Source organism: Oncorhynchus mykiss, chromosome 24 (assembly GCF_057628025.1).
Source record: "Oncorhynchus mykiss isolate SJ-2025 chromosome 24, ASM5762802v1, whole genome shotgun sequence".
NCBI lineage: Eukaryota > Metazoa > Chordata > Actinopteri > Salmoniformes > Salmonidae > Oncorhynchus > Oncorhynchus mykiss.
In genome coordinates, this window is record NC_143045.1 from 8,372,501 (window position 1) to 8,387,647 (window position 15,147).

General features: G+C 47.7%; 1 protein-coding gene across 1 annotated transcript in view; it reads left to right on the top strand.

Moving 5' to 3' along the window:
• The window catches only part of lrrc75a (leucine rich repeat containing 75A), a 42,229-nt gene that overhangs the window by 13,742 nt on the left and 13,340 nt on the right, over nucleotides 1-15,147 (top strand). Inside the window, exon 3 of the mRNA XM_021582077.3 lies at nucleotides 13,481-13,593. Within this exon, the coding sequence (XP_021437752.1) occupies nucleotides 13,481-13,593 (113 nt within the window). The remainder of the gene's footprint in view (nucleotides 1-13,480; nucleotides 13,594-15,147) is intronic.

Below are 15,147 nucleotides of genomic sequence, written 5' to 3' on the forward strand. Positions count from 1 at the left end.
CGTGGTAAGCGTACATATTCCTTTTATTTATGTGACGCAAACAAAAACAATAAACAATCTGAAAACCAGCCGTGAACATAGAATGCCCACCCAAATCACACCCTGACCAAACCAAAATAGAGACATAAAAAGCTCTCTAAGATCAGGGCGTGACAGTTGTGCTCTCTTGAACAGGAAGGTGACATCAAACTTTGTCATCAAATTCTGACATTCTCTGTATTTATGGTGCTTTCAAGACAACTGGGAACTCGTAAAACAAAAAAAAAGGTTGAATCACGATGATGTCATTGATCTTCTGGTGGTAGTGTGTAGTGTTTTTTTTCCCAAGTTCCCAGTTATCTTGAACTCAAGTCAGATTTCCCAGCTCTGAGTTTCCAGTTGTTTTGAGCGAGGCATAAGTCATGCTGGATTGACAGCATGGCCAATGTTGAATGTTTATCATTTTAAGCTTGGAAAAGAGAACCTTAAACCCAGACTTGGACCACACACCCATTCCACTGAATAGCAGGCTAATGATTGCGTTGCAATGCTTGCAGTTAGCCACTGATTCCTTCCAAACCACTCATTGTTTATAATGTTTATGTCCAATGGCCGATGAGCACCGATACATTTTATCTATAATTTCTCTTCAATGTTTCTCTCCATATGACAAGGATTAAAAAGGATTTGCCAGTAGATTGTCGACTTGATTCATGACAATGACTGCTAGCTAAGATTTTGAAAATTGTGATGTTGACATGATCAGTCCAATCAAAGTTACTGTAGATATAATGTGATTTGACGTTGTTTTATCTGTGACCAATGACCTGGAGCCATTACCAACCCCTGGGGTGGGGCTGGCTGCCCCACCACCACAGAAAGCACTGAGCTGGGTTGCATTTTGGAGCTGCCTTTCTCAAGAAAGAAAAATAAACCATGTTTGTATGGAGGCTTTATTAAACTCAATTATTTTATTTTTTCTTACATTGTTTGCAAACTGATATGTGACACGTATTAATGCCAAAATAACATGCAAAACAGGCTACCCCCTTTTTTGTGCAAAAAATGTGAGCCTCAAAACAGGTGGGGATCTGCCCCACCAGCCCTGACTGACGGGTCGCCACTGAGTACAGTGTATTGATGATCAGCTGGTGAGATGCTGTGACTGAAATCTAAATGCACTCACATGAATGCCCGTAGGGATGTGAGGAGGGTCTCTCTCTCTCTCATCCACCTGTTCCTCAGTGAGTCTCATTAACAGCCTAAGTCAGAGATTGAATTAGACCGACTCAAAACTCCACAAGGCATGAATAACATACCATCTCTGCATTTACCCACATACTGTATGTGATTAATAACAACACAATCATGCCCAGAAGGATTCAAATGACCTACCGTTGAAAAACAGCCTCCCATAAGGATTTCAATCTGTTTTAGTTGAATCTATATATTATTATATTGAGATAGTTATGATGGATAAAGAAGGATTATACCTTTTGATTACACCCATGCCTAATCCTAAGCTTTTTCTAACAATCATGCTTCGGTCTTGCTCACTGAGCGAGATGATGAAAGGAGTTAGTGGTGGATAGATGGATGTGGCAACTAGGAAAGAGAGACAGATTTCCCTAGTCATTGTGGAAGGAGAGACGCATGTCTTGCAGGGAGTGATAGAGAGAGATGGTTGGAAAGACGGTGGGAGGAACGACAGACAGACAGGCAGGCAGACAGACAGCAGGGGGAACGTCAGACAGACAGACAGACAGCAGGGGGAACGGCAGACAGGCAGGCAGACAGACAGACAGCAGGGGGAACGGCAGACAGGCAGACAGACAGACAGCGGGGGGAACGACGGACAGACAGACAGACAGACAGCGGGGGGAACGACGGACAAACAGACAGACAGACAGCGGGGGGAACGACAGACAGACAGACAGACAGCGGGGGGAACGACGGACAGACAGACCGCGAGGGGAACGACCGACAGACAGACAGACAGACAGACAGCGGGGAAAACGAAAGACAGACAGACCAGCGGTGCCTTGTTCTCCTGTATGAGTCACACACTGAAAATACTGGCAGCCTTCCAAGCCTCAGTGCTGCTGCTACTGCTCACAATGGAGCGAGTCCAGCATAATATTACCACACACACACAGACGGTAAACATCTCTATTTGTGTCGTAACCAGTGGTCTTTATTTTTCTATATGGTACTACTGATATTGATTACTGCATTGTTGGGAAAGAGCTTGGAAGAAAGTCCTTTCACTGTAATTGTGCGCTTGATAATAAAACTTGAAAGTTGTAGAAAATGTGTCTGAAAGACTGATTCAGCCCACATTCCTCCTCTTGCTGCTCTGCTTGGCCACAATTTGAACCCAAACTTAAAAAAAAAAAATAATAGCTTGGCAGATTGTGAACCCAGGTGTTTATTGTCGACTTCTCTTCTTCTTTCCCAGACTGCTGCCGTTTTCAGCCCTGTAACAATTGACCAAATTCAATTCAATTCAAAGAACTGCGTTTGTACTGTGAGGGAACTGCTTGTGCTGAGTGGTTCATGCAAGAAAACACATTTAGGCTTTGTGGTGAACAGTAAGGATGAGCGATGGAAGGTTGTTATTGATAACACCATGACGACGCGTAACACCATGGGGAAACTAGTAGTCCACCTGCACTACAAAGAGACCATTTTGTTTCTGGGTACAGATGAGAGAAACAGATTTATGTGTTGGTGTAGTGGAAAGAGAGAGAGGGAAGAAAAGCAAGAAAGCACAGAAGGTAGGAAAAAGGAGGGAGAGTAGCTGAGAGATCAATCCTGTGGAGGGGTAGTGCGGGGGAAGGGAGGGAGAAGAGGGAGAGTAGCTGAGAGATCAATCCTGTGGAGGGGTGGTGCGGGGGGAAGGAGGGAGAAGAGGGAGAGTAGCTGAGAGATCAATCCTGTGGAGGGGTGGTGCGGGGGAAGGGAGGGAGAAGAGGGAGAGTAGCTGAGAGATCAAGCCTGTGGAGGGGTAGTGCGGGGGGAGGGAGGGAGAAGAGGGAGAGTAGCTGAGAGATCAATCCTGTGGAGGGGTGGTGCGGGGGAAGGGAGGGAGAAGAGGGAGAGTAGCTGAGAGATCAATCCTGTGGAGGGGTGGTGCGGGGGAAGGGAGGGAGAAGAGGGAGAGAGAGTGTGTCTTAGTGTACACTGTAAAAATAGAACGTCCCAAAACGCTATGATTGTGTAATGAAACCATGAAAAGTAGTGCACCTAAGCTGAGATCTGGTGTTTGGAGGGTGTTTGAATGTAAACCCAATGGAAGTGTTCTGACACACTGAATGGGTTTTAAAACAGAGCTGTCTCAATAAAGTGTCAAAATACCTCCAAATATCTTCTTTTTTTTTATTATATATTTTTTTATGTGTGCAAGTCGTTTCAATGATTTGTTAATTTCATTTGAATTTCATGAGGATAACAAAAGAGAGAGACAAGGGAGTGATTGAAGTCACTGGAAAACGTTGGTTTTAATTAACATGCATTTCCTATCTTGCCACATCACTCTGTTTTTAGAGGATTGCGGCCCCCAATTTTTAGGAGGACTTTATGATTCTTTTACACAATGTTGTATTCGTGTTTGAAGAAAGAAAAGTACAGTGCCTTGCGAAAGTATTCGGCCCCCTTGAACTTTGCGACCTTTTGCCACATTTCAGGCTTCAAACATAAAGATATAAAACTGTATTTTTTTGTGAAGAATCAACAACAAGTGGGACACAATCATGAAGTGGAACGACATTTTTTTGATATTTCAAACTTTTTTAACAAATCAAAAACTGAAAAATTGGGCGTGCAAAATTATTCAGCCCCCTTAAGTTAATACTTTGTAGCGCCACCTTTTGCTGCGATTACAGCTGTAAGTCGCTTGGGGTATGTCTCTATCAGTTTTGCACATCGAGAGACTGACATTTTTTCCCATTCCTCCTTGCAAAACAGCTCGAGCTCAGTGAGGTTGGATGGAGAGCATTTGTGAACAGCAGTTTTCAGTTCTTTCCACAGATTCTCGATTGGATTCAGGTCTGGACTTTGACTTGGCCATTCTAACACCTGGATATGTTTATTTTTGAACCATTCCATTGTAGATTTTGCTTTATGTTTTGGATCATTGTCTTGTTGGAAGACAAATCTCCGTCCCAGTCTCAGGTCTTTTGCAGACTCCATCAGGTTTTCTTCCAGAATGGTCCTGTATTTGGCTCCATCCATCTTCCCATCAATTTGAACCATTTTCTCTGTCCCTGCTGAAGAAAAGCAGGCCCAAACCATGATGCTGCCACCACCATGTTTGACAGTGGGGATGGTGTGTTCAGCTGTGTTGCTTTTACGCCAAACATAACGTTTTGCATTGTTGCCAAAAGTTCAATTTTGGTTTCATCTGACCAGAGCACCTTCTTCCACATGTTTGGTGTGTCTCCCAGGTGGCTTGTGGCACTTTTTATGGATATCTTTAAGAAATGGCTTTCTTCTTGCCACTCTTCCATAAAGGCCAGATTTGTGCAATATACGACTGATTGTTGTCCTATGGACAGAGTCTCCCACCTCAGCTGTAGATCTCTGCAGTTCATCCAGAGTGATCATGGGCCTCTTGGCTGCATCTCTGATCAGTCTTCTCCTTGTATGAGCTGAAAGTTTAGAGGGACAGCCAGGTCTTGGTAGATTTGCAGTGGTCTGATACTCCTTCCATTTCAATATTATCGCTTGCACAGTGCTACTTGGGATGTTTAAAGCTTGGGAAATCTTTTTGTATCCAAATCCGGCTTTAAACTTCTTCACAACAGTATCTCGGACCTGCCTGGTGTGTTCCTTGTTCTTCATGATGCTCTCTGCGCTTTTAACGGACCTCTGAGACTATCACAGTGCAGGTGCATTTATACGGAGACTTGATTACACACAGGTGGATTGTATTTATCATCATTAGTCATTTAGGTCAACATTGGATCATTCAGAGATCCTCACTGAACTTCTGGAGAGAGTTTGCTGCACTGAATGTTACGGTGCGTGAATGAGGACCCAAAAGCGAATTAACGTAAACAGAGCTTCTTTAATAACAAAACAAACGTAGGCTCAGATGGACCGGCAGATTCCGACAGGACAGGGTTGCAGCAAACATGACGATAGTCTGGTTCAGACATGAATAACACAAACAAGAATCCGACAAAGACAGGAGCAAAAACAGAGAGAGATATAGAGGACTAATCAGAGGGAAAAAGGGAACAGGTGGGAAAAGGGGTGACGAGGTAGTTAGGAGGAGACAGGGAACAGCTGGGGGAAAGAGGGGGAGAAAAGGTAACCTAATAACGACCAGCAGAGGGAGACAGGGTGAAGGGAAAGGACAGAAACAAGACACAACATGACACTACATGACAGTACCCCCCCACTCACCGAGCGCCTCCTGGCGCACTCGAGGAGGAAACCTGGCGGCAACGGAGGAAATCCTCGATCAGCGCACGGTCCAGCACGTCCCGAGAGGGAACCCAACTCCTCTCCTCAGGACCGTACCCCTCCCAATCTACTAGGTACTGATGACCACGGCCCCGAGGACGCATGTCCAAAATCCTACGGACCCTGTAGATGGGTGCGCCCTCGACAAGGATGGGGGGGGGGGGGGGGGGGGGAAGACGAGCGGGGGCGCGAAGAACGGGCTTGATACAGGAGACATGGAAGACCGGGTGGACGCGACGAAGATATCGCGGAAGAAGAAGTCGAACTGCGACAGGATTAATGATTTGAGAAATACGAAACGGACCAATGAACCGCGGGGTCAACTTGCGAGAAGCGGTCTTAAGGGGAAGGTTCTGAGTGGAGAGCCAAACTCTCTGACCGCGACAATATCTAGGACTCTTAGTTCTACGCTTATTAGCAGCCCTCACAGTCTGCGCCCTATAACGGCAAAGTGCAGACCTGACCCTCTTCCAGGTGCGCTCGCAACGTTGGACAAAAGCTTGAGCGGAGGGGACGCTGGACTCGGCGAACTGAGATGAGAACAGCGGAGGCTGGTACCCGAGGCTACTCTGAAAAGGAGATAGCCCGGTCGCAGACGAAGGAAGCGAGTTGTGGGCGTATTCTGCCCAGGGGAGCTGTTCTGACCAAGACGCAGGGTTGCGAAAAGAAAGACTGCGTAAGATGCGACCAATAGTCTGATTGGCCCGTTCTGCTTGACCGTTAGACTGGGGGTGAAAGCCGGAAGAGAGACTGACGGAAGCCCCAATCAAACGGCAAAACTCCCTCCAAAATTGAGACGTGAATTGCGGACCTCTGTCCGAAACGACGTCTGACGGAAGGCCATGAATTCTGAAAACATTCTCGATGATGATTTGTGCCGTCTCTTTAGCAGAAGGAAGCTTAGCAAGGGGAATAAAATGAGCCGCCTTAGAGAACCTGTCGACAACCGTAAGAATAACAGTCTTCCCCGCTGACGAAGGCAGTCCGGTGACAAAATCTAAGGCGATGTGAGACCACGGTCGAGAGGGAATGGGAAGCGGCCTGAGACGGCCGGCAGGAGGGGAGTTACCGGACTTAGTCTGCGCGCAGACTGAACAAGCAGCCACGAAGCGACGCGTGTCATGCTCCCGGGTGGGCCACCAAAAACGCTGGCGAATGGAAGCAAGCGTACCCCGAACGCCAGGGTGGCCGGCTAACTTGGCAGAGTGAGCCCATTGAAGAACGGCCAGACGAGTAGGAACGGGAACGAAAAGAAGGTTCCTGGGACAAGCGCGCGGCGACGGAGTTTGAGTGAGTGCTTGCTTTACCTGCCTCTCAATTCCCCAGACAGTCAACCCGACAACACGCCCCTCAGGGAGAATCCCCTCGGGGTCAGTGGAGGCTACTGAAGAACTGAAGAGATGAGATAAAGCATCAGGCTTGGTGTTCTTAGAGCCCGGACGATAAGAAATCACGAACTCGAAACGAGCGAAAAACAGCGCCCAGCGCGCCTGACGCGCATTAAGTCGTTTGGCGGAACGGATGTACTCAAGGTTCCTATGGTCAGTCCAAACGACAAAAGGAACGGTCGCCCCCTCCAACCACTGTCGCCATTCGCCTAGGGCTAAGCGGATGGCGAGCAGTTCGCGGTTTCCCACATCATAGTTACGTTCCGACGGCGACAGGCGATGAGAAAAATACGCGCAAGGGTGGACCTTGTCGTCAGAGAGGGAGCGCTGAGAAAGAATGGCTCCCACGCCCACCTCTGACGCGTCAACCTCGACCACGAACTGTCTAGAGACGTCAGGTGTAACAAGGATAGGAGCGGATGTAAAACGATTCTTGAGGAGATCAAAAGCTCCCTGGGCGGAAACGGACCACTTAAAGCACGTCTTGACAGAAGTAAGGGCTGTGAGAGGAGCTGCCACCTGACCGAAATTACGGATGAAACGACGATAGAAGTTCGCGAAGCCGAGAAAGCGCTGCAGCTCGACGCGTGACTTAGGGACGGGCCAATCAATGACAGCCTGGACCTTAGCGGGATCCATCTTAATGCCTTCAGCGGAAATAACAGAACCGAGAAATGTGACGGAGGAGGCATGAAAAGTGCACTTCTCAGCCTTCACAAAAAGACAATTCTCTAAAAGGCGCTGGAGGACACGTCGAACGTGCTGAACATGAATCTGGAGTGACGGTGAAAAAATCAGGATATCGTCAAGGTAAACGAAAACAAAGATGTTCAGCATGTCTCTCAGGACATCATTGACTAATGCCTGAAAGACAGCTGGAGCGTTAGCGAGGCCGAAAGGAAGAACCCGGTATTCAAAGTGCCCTAACGGAGTGTTAAACGCCGTCTTCCACTCGTCCCCCTCCCTGATGCGCACGAGATGGTAAGCGTTACGAAGGTCCAACTTAGTGAAAAACCTGGCTCCCTGCAGGATCTCGAAGGCTGAAGACATAAGAGGAAGTGGATAACGATTCTTCACTGTTATGTCATTCAGCCCTCGATAATCTATGCAGGGGCGCAGGGACCCGTCCTTCTTCTTAACAAAAAAACCCCCCGCTCCGGCGGGAGAGGAGGAGGGGACTATGGTACCGGCGGCAAGAGCTACAGACAAATAATCTTCGAGAGCTTTACGTTCGGGAGCCGACAGAGAGTATAGTCTACCCCGGGGGGGAGTGGTTCCCGGAAGGAGATCAATACTACAATCATACGACCGGTGTGGAGGAAGAGAGGTGGCCCTGGACCGACTGAACACCGTGTGCGCAGATCGTGATATTCCTCCGGCACCCCTGTCAAATCACCAGGCTCCTCCTGTGAAGAAGAGACAGAGGAAACAGGAGGGATAGCAGACATTAAACATTTCACATGACAAGAGATGTTCCAGGAGAGGATAGAATTACTAGACCAATTAATAGAAGGATTATGACAAACTAGCCAGGGATGGCCCAAAACAACAGGTGTAAAAGGTGAACGAAAAATTAAAAAAGAAATGGTTTCGCTATGATTACCAGAGACAGTGAGGGTTAAAGGTAGCGTCTCACGCTGAATCCTGGGGAGAGGACTACCATCCAAGGCGAACAAGGCCGTGGGCTCCCTTAACTGTCTGAGAGGAATGTCATGTTCCCGAGCCCAGGTCTCGTCCATAAAACAGCCCTCCGCCCCAGAGTCTATTAAGGCACTGCAGGAAGCTGACGAACCGGTCCAGCGTAGATGGACCGACAAGGTAGTGCAGGATCTTGAAGGAGAGACAGGAGTAGTAGCGCTCACCAGTAGCCCTCCGCTTACTGATGAGCTCTGGCTTTTACTGGACATGAAGTGACAAAATGACCAGCAGAACCGCAATAGAGACAGAGGCGGTTGGTGATTCTCCGTTCCCTCTCCTTAGTCGAGATGCGGATACCTCCCAGCTGCATAGGCTCAGCACCCGAGCCGGCAGAGGAAGATGGTAGTGATGCGGAGAGGGGGGCAACGGAGAACGCGAGCTCCTTTCCACGAGCTCGGTGACGAAGATCAACCCGTCGCTCAATGCGAATAGCGAGTTCAATCAAGGAATCCACGCTGGAAGGAACCTCCCGGGAGAGAATCTCATCCTTTACCTCTGCGCGGAGACCCTCCAGAAAACGAGCGAGCAAAGCCGGCTCGTTCCAGCCACTGGAGGCAGCAAGAGTGCGAAACTCAATAGAGTAGTCTGTTATGGATCGATTACCTTGACATAGGGAAGACAGGACCCTGGGAGCCTCCTCCCCAAAAACAGATCGATCAAAAACCCGTATCATCTCCTCCTTAAAGTCCTGATACTGGTTAGTACACTCAGCCCTTGCCTCCCAGATTGCCGTGCCCCACTCACGAGCCCGTCCAGTAAGGAGAGATATGACGTAGGCGACACGAGCAGTGCTCCTGGAGTAAGTGTTGGGCTGGAGAGAAAACACAATATCACACTGGGTGAGGAACGAGCGGCATTCAGTGGGCTCCCCAGAGTAACACGGCGGGTTATTGATTCTGGGCTCCGGAGATTCGAAAGCCCTGGAAGTGGCCGGTGGATCGAGGCGGAGATGGTGAACCTGTTCTGTGAGGTTGGAGACTTGGGTGGCCAGGGTCTCAACGGCATGTCGAGCAGCAGACAATTCCTGCTCGTGTCTGCCTAGCATCGCTCCCTGGATCTCGACGGCTGAGTGGAGAGGATCCGAAGTCGCTGGGTCCATTCTTGGTCGGATTCTTCTGTTACGGTGCGTGAATGAGGACCCAAAAGCGAATTAACGTAAACAGAGCTTCTTTAATAACAAAACAAACGTAGGCTCAGATGGACCGGCAGATTCCGACAGGACAGGACAAGGTTGCAGCAAACATGACGATAGTCTGGTTCAGACATGAATAACACAAACAAGAATCCGACAAAGACAGGAGCAAAAACAGAGAGAGATATAGAGGACTAATCAGAGGGAAAAAGGGAACAGGTGGGAAAAGGGGTGACGAGGTAGTTAGGAGGAGACAGGGAACAGCTGGGGGAAAGAGGGGGAGAAAAGGTAACCTAATAACGACCAGCAGAGGGAGACAGGGTGAAGGGAAAGGACAGAAACAAGACACAACATGACACTACATGACACTGAAAGTAAAGGGGCTGAATAATTTTGCACGCCCAATTTTTCAGTTTTTGATTTGTTAAAAAAGTTTGAAATATCCAATAAATGTCGTTCCACTTCATGATTGTGTCCCACTTATTGTTGATTCTTCACAAAAAAATACAGTTTTATATCTTTATGTTAGAAGCCTGAAATGTGGCAAAAGGTCGCAAAGTTCAAGGGGGCCGAATACTTTCGCAAGGCACTGTATATTTCTATATTCGTATTAAGCTTGTTGTGCCATGAGGTGTAATGGATCAGAGCTGTCAAAGTCATCAGGCAAACTGAGGTTCAGTGAGGACAGCACCACATTCAAGATTGTCAATGGAAGAGGCAAGTGCAGAATCCTCAGTTCTTGCAGTTCAACCTCCAGTTACTGCTGGTGGTTTGAATACTGTGCTTGACAATGCCTGCCGAAAGGTATGTTAATGGCAAATGATCAAATTTATAAAACGATATTAAACATTAAAACACTTCAGAAAAAGTATGTCCTTCTCCACAAACAGGATTTAAAACATCATAATGATGTTGAGAAGCATTACAGAAAGGAAACGTATCTAATTCTGCACAAAACACGGAACACCAAAGTATCAAATCAAATCAAATGTATTTATATAGCCCTTCGTACATCAGCTGATATCTCAAAGTGCTGTACAGAAACCCAGCCTAAAACCCCAAACAGCAAGCAATGCAGGTGTAGAAGCACAGTGTTTTCTACCTTTTCTGTTGGTGCTCCCAGTCCCTGGCAAGGTGTTGTACAACACTAAGTGGTCTATGCAATGTACTGTAATGTTTCCAAACATCTCAGGATGATGTTTTTCAATACTCCAGCAGAGTTGGTGGCAGCTCAGTTGCCACAGTGTAGAGAGGAGAGGAGTGTAGAGAGGAGAGGAGTGTAGAGAGGAGAGGAGTGGAGAGTGCTGTGAGGCCCAACGGTGAGGTGCTGAGTTTCTGATGCCTCTGTCAGTAGGGGACTGCAGCCTGTCTGCAGGGACAGAGAGCAGAGCAGCTCTGCCCTGTGTCACAGTGACACACACACACACACACACACACACACAGCTATATATATACACTCACACAGCCAGCCATACCACACGGGAATGCATACTGACCGTACTGCACTTCCTTTGAGATGGTTTTGATTGGGTCTTAGGAGAAGAGACAGTGGGGAGTCAGTAGGTATTGAATTCATTATCTGTCCTTGTCATGTTTATTGTGAAGGTCAGGTAGTCAAATAGAACAGAACCGGGAGAGAGGTTTACAGTGCAGATTGCATCCCAAGGTGTGTGTGTGTGTGTGTGTGTGTGTGTGTGTGTGCTTATGTGTGTGTGCGACGTTTCATTTTGATAGAGTGCTATACAGCTGAAAGATAGCAACATGACTGAAGGAAAACCAGAGCCCCATATATATGTAAATAGATGTCTCTGAGGAAAAGCATAGCCTCTCCCTTCCCTACTACCAGAACAGTGTTGTTCTACAGTACAGTGTCATCCTGTACATGTCTATCTGTCTGTCCTGTCCTGTCCTGCCTGTGTGCCAGTCTGAGACAGAGTCTGCTGGTTGCTGTAGACATATCTAGGCCAGTGGACACAGCATGGAGAGGAATCCCTCGGTAGCCCAGCATATGCTGCTAGCCTGCTGCTGCCTGTATCAGATCCGTGGGGAGAGGACACATCCCAAATGGCACCCGGTTCCCTAAGTAGTGCACTACTTTGGACCAGATCCCTATGGGCCCAGGTCAAAAGGAGTGCACTATGTAGGGAATAGGTTGCCATTTGGGACATGGTGAGTTAGTGCAGAGTATTGATGATCAGTAACAGACTGGTCGATACCTCCTGTTCCCCTTCTCCCACAGACTACTGTTCAGACAGAGAGACACCACAAACAGGTTTATCACACAGCCAAATTGAGATAGATACTTTGAACGGCCACTAACGAATGACTGTAAATATCTCATATTTGATCAGTATGTGTAACCATATTGTTACAGCTAGCACTTGTGGGACCACATCGGCTCAAAGGAAATTGCAAGAGCTATAAAATCCTGTGTTACTGTACTACAGGCATCCACACACAATCATATAATCCACAAGATGTGTATTTGGCGGTACACATGCTTGGTATAGTTACCACGTCAGTAGGGCTCGCTGAACTAGTGGAGGAGAAAGTGGAGACATCAATAATGTAATATGTCTTACCTCCAGAGGACACAGGCAGGGAGCTGGAAACAATAAACACACACACACACATAGAAACACACAGACACACACACACACACGCTGGGAACAAAGCAGCAACAGGGCAGACCCTTGAACCTCTTACCAATCTCTCCCTGAATAAGAAACCTAAGTGGCCTCATATAATGGCTTCGTTTTCATTCCTAGGGATCTTACCACCAACAGCACGTACTGGCCTTCTGGGACGATGACCTAGGTGCAGAATAGCAGAGATGAACCAATAGCGCGTCGATATGACCTCACAGACAATAATGACCTGTATAATATCTTTGCATACCCGTGCTACCCTTCACTTTCTTCCTCTGACGGCCATGGTAAGAGCATTCCATGTTCTCCGTAAAATGTGTTATATGTCCCTGTGGGTTGTGTTTACCTGTGTAGTTGTTGTGAAAACCTGGCGTCGATACGTAGTGCTTCTGAAGAGAGGTAGGGAGGGACGGGGTGGGGGGGAGAGAGAGAGAGAGAGAACATGGTATAACCCAGTGCCTGAGCTATAAATCAAATCAAATCAAATGTATTATTATAGCCCTTCTTACATCAGCTGATATCTCAAAGTGCTGTACAGAAACCCAGCCTAAAACCCCAAACAGCAAGCAATGCAGGTGTTGAAGCATGGTGGCTAGGAAAAACTCCCTAGAAAGGCCAAAACCTAGGAAGAAACCTAGAGAGGAACCAGGCTATGAGGGGGGGTCAGTCCTCTTTTGGCTGTGCCGGGTGGAGATTATAACAGAACATGACCAAGATGTTCAAATGTTCATAAAAGACCAGCATGGTCAAATAATAGGTCTGGGACAGGTAGCACGTCCGGTGAACAGGTCAGGATTCCATAACCGCAGGCAGAACAGTTGAAACTGGAGCAGCAGCACAGCCAGGTGGACTGGGGACAGCAAGGAGTCATCATTCCAGGTCTCCGCCACGGCACAACCCAAGGGGGGGCGCCAACCCAGACAGGAAGATCACATCAGTGACTCAACCCACTCAAGTGACGCAACCCTCCTAGGGACGGCATGAAAGATATAACCCAGATATAACCCAGTCCCTCAGCTCCTCTCCTGTCATCAGAGACGAAGGAAGAAGTGTTTGTGTGCTACAACTCAGCTTCTCTGCTCCCCTGTCAGCCAATATTAACCTACGCTGTCTGTTTTTCTCTCTTTCCCTCTTACGTTCTTTCTTTCCTTCTCTCTCTCTGTCAGGGGGAGGATTCTCTGGGTGCCATGGAGAAGGTGTGTCGCCAGCTGACCTATCACCTGAGCCCACACTCACAGTGGAGACGGCAGGGCATACTGAAGAGGAAGCCGCAAGCATGGTGAGGAGACAGGGGACATGTTGTGCGTGCGCGCCTACGTGTGTGTGTGTGTATGTGGTACCCTCTGATGGGTCACTAGAGCTAGAGAGAAAGTTTGGTCAAAGACAGCATGCACACACAGAAGAAGCTATGATTATTTATTTATATGTGCGAAGGTTTGTCAAATGTACGTTTCTCATTTCCTAATGTAATTCTGGGTCAGTGTGGACTGGCGCACTCTTTGGGCTACACGCAAAAACTGCAGGCTTGCACGGGGCAGGCCTTTTTTGTTGTTAATCAATGTGATTAGTTTGTGCAAATAAAAGGCTTGACGTGGCATCTTGGGCCGAAGGATCGGACTGAATCATCGTTTCATCCTCCCTGATTTCCCAGTTCCTTCCTCAGTGGACAAATCAGAGGAAGTCACGAAAATGCCACATAATCTGGTGTATGTGTCTGGCTTGGTCCAGTCTAACTCGACTAAAACAAGACATCCTATGTGTCTGGCTTGGTCCAGTCTAACTCGACTAAAACAAGACATCCTATGTGTCAGGCTTGGTCCAGTCTAACTCGACTAAAACAAGACATGCTATGTGTCTGGCTTGGTCCAGTCTAACTCGACTAAAACAAGACATCCTATGTGTCAGGCTTGGTCCAGTCTAACTCGACTAAAACAAGACATGCTATGTGTCAGGCTTGGTCCAGTCTAACTCGACTAAAACAAGACATCCTATGTGTCAGGCTTGGTCCAGTCTAACTCGACTAAAACAAGACATGCTATGTGTCTGGCTTGGTCCAGTCTAACTCGACTAAAACAAGACATCCTATGTGTCTGGCTTGGTCCAGTCTAACTCGACTAAAACAAGACATGCTATGTGTCAGGCTTGGTCCAGTCTAACTCGACTAAAACAAGACATCCTGGGTGTGTGTGTGTGTGTGTGTGTGTGTGTGTGTGTGTGTGTGTGTGTGTGTGTGTGTGTGTGTGTGACTGTGTGACTGTGTGTGTGTGACTGTGCGTGTGTGTGACTGTGCGTGTGTGTTTCTGTATAAATCTAATCTAGAGCAAATCTGTGTACATGCGCGCCTTATCTCGTCTTTTCATTCATCATCTACTCCCAGAAGCCTTCACTCTGCCCCTAGCTCTAACTGTTCTACCCGTGAGTACATTGATGAATGGGAGTCACATTTACTCAGCTAAGTGAGTCAGTGAATGACAGCGCCACAGATGGGTGTGTGTGTGCTGCACCCTCCCCATCAGTGCTGCAGATCTTCTCTCATAGCTGTGCTGTATACGGCACAGCTGCTGCACAGTATACAACTGATGATGTAGTGTGTGTGTGTGTGTGTGTGACTGTGTGTGTGTGTGTGTGTGTGTGTGTGACTGTGTGTGTGTGTGTGTGTGTGTGTGTGTGTGTGTGTGTGTGTGTGTGTGTGTGACTGTGTGTGTGTGTGTGTGTGCATGTGTGTGTGTGCATGTGTGTGTGTGTGCATGTGTGTGTGTGTGTGCGCATATGTGTGTGCGTGCATGTGTGCATGTGTGTGTGCGCGTGTGCGTACATGTGTGTATGTGTGTAT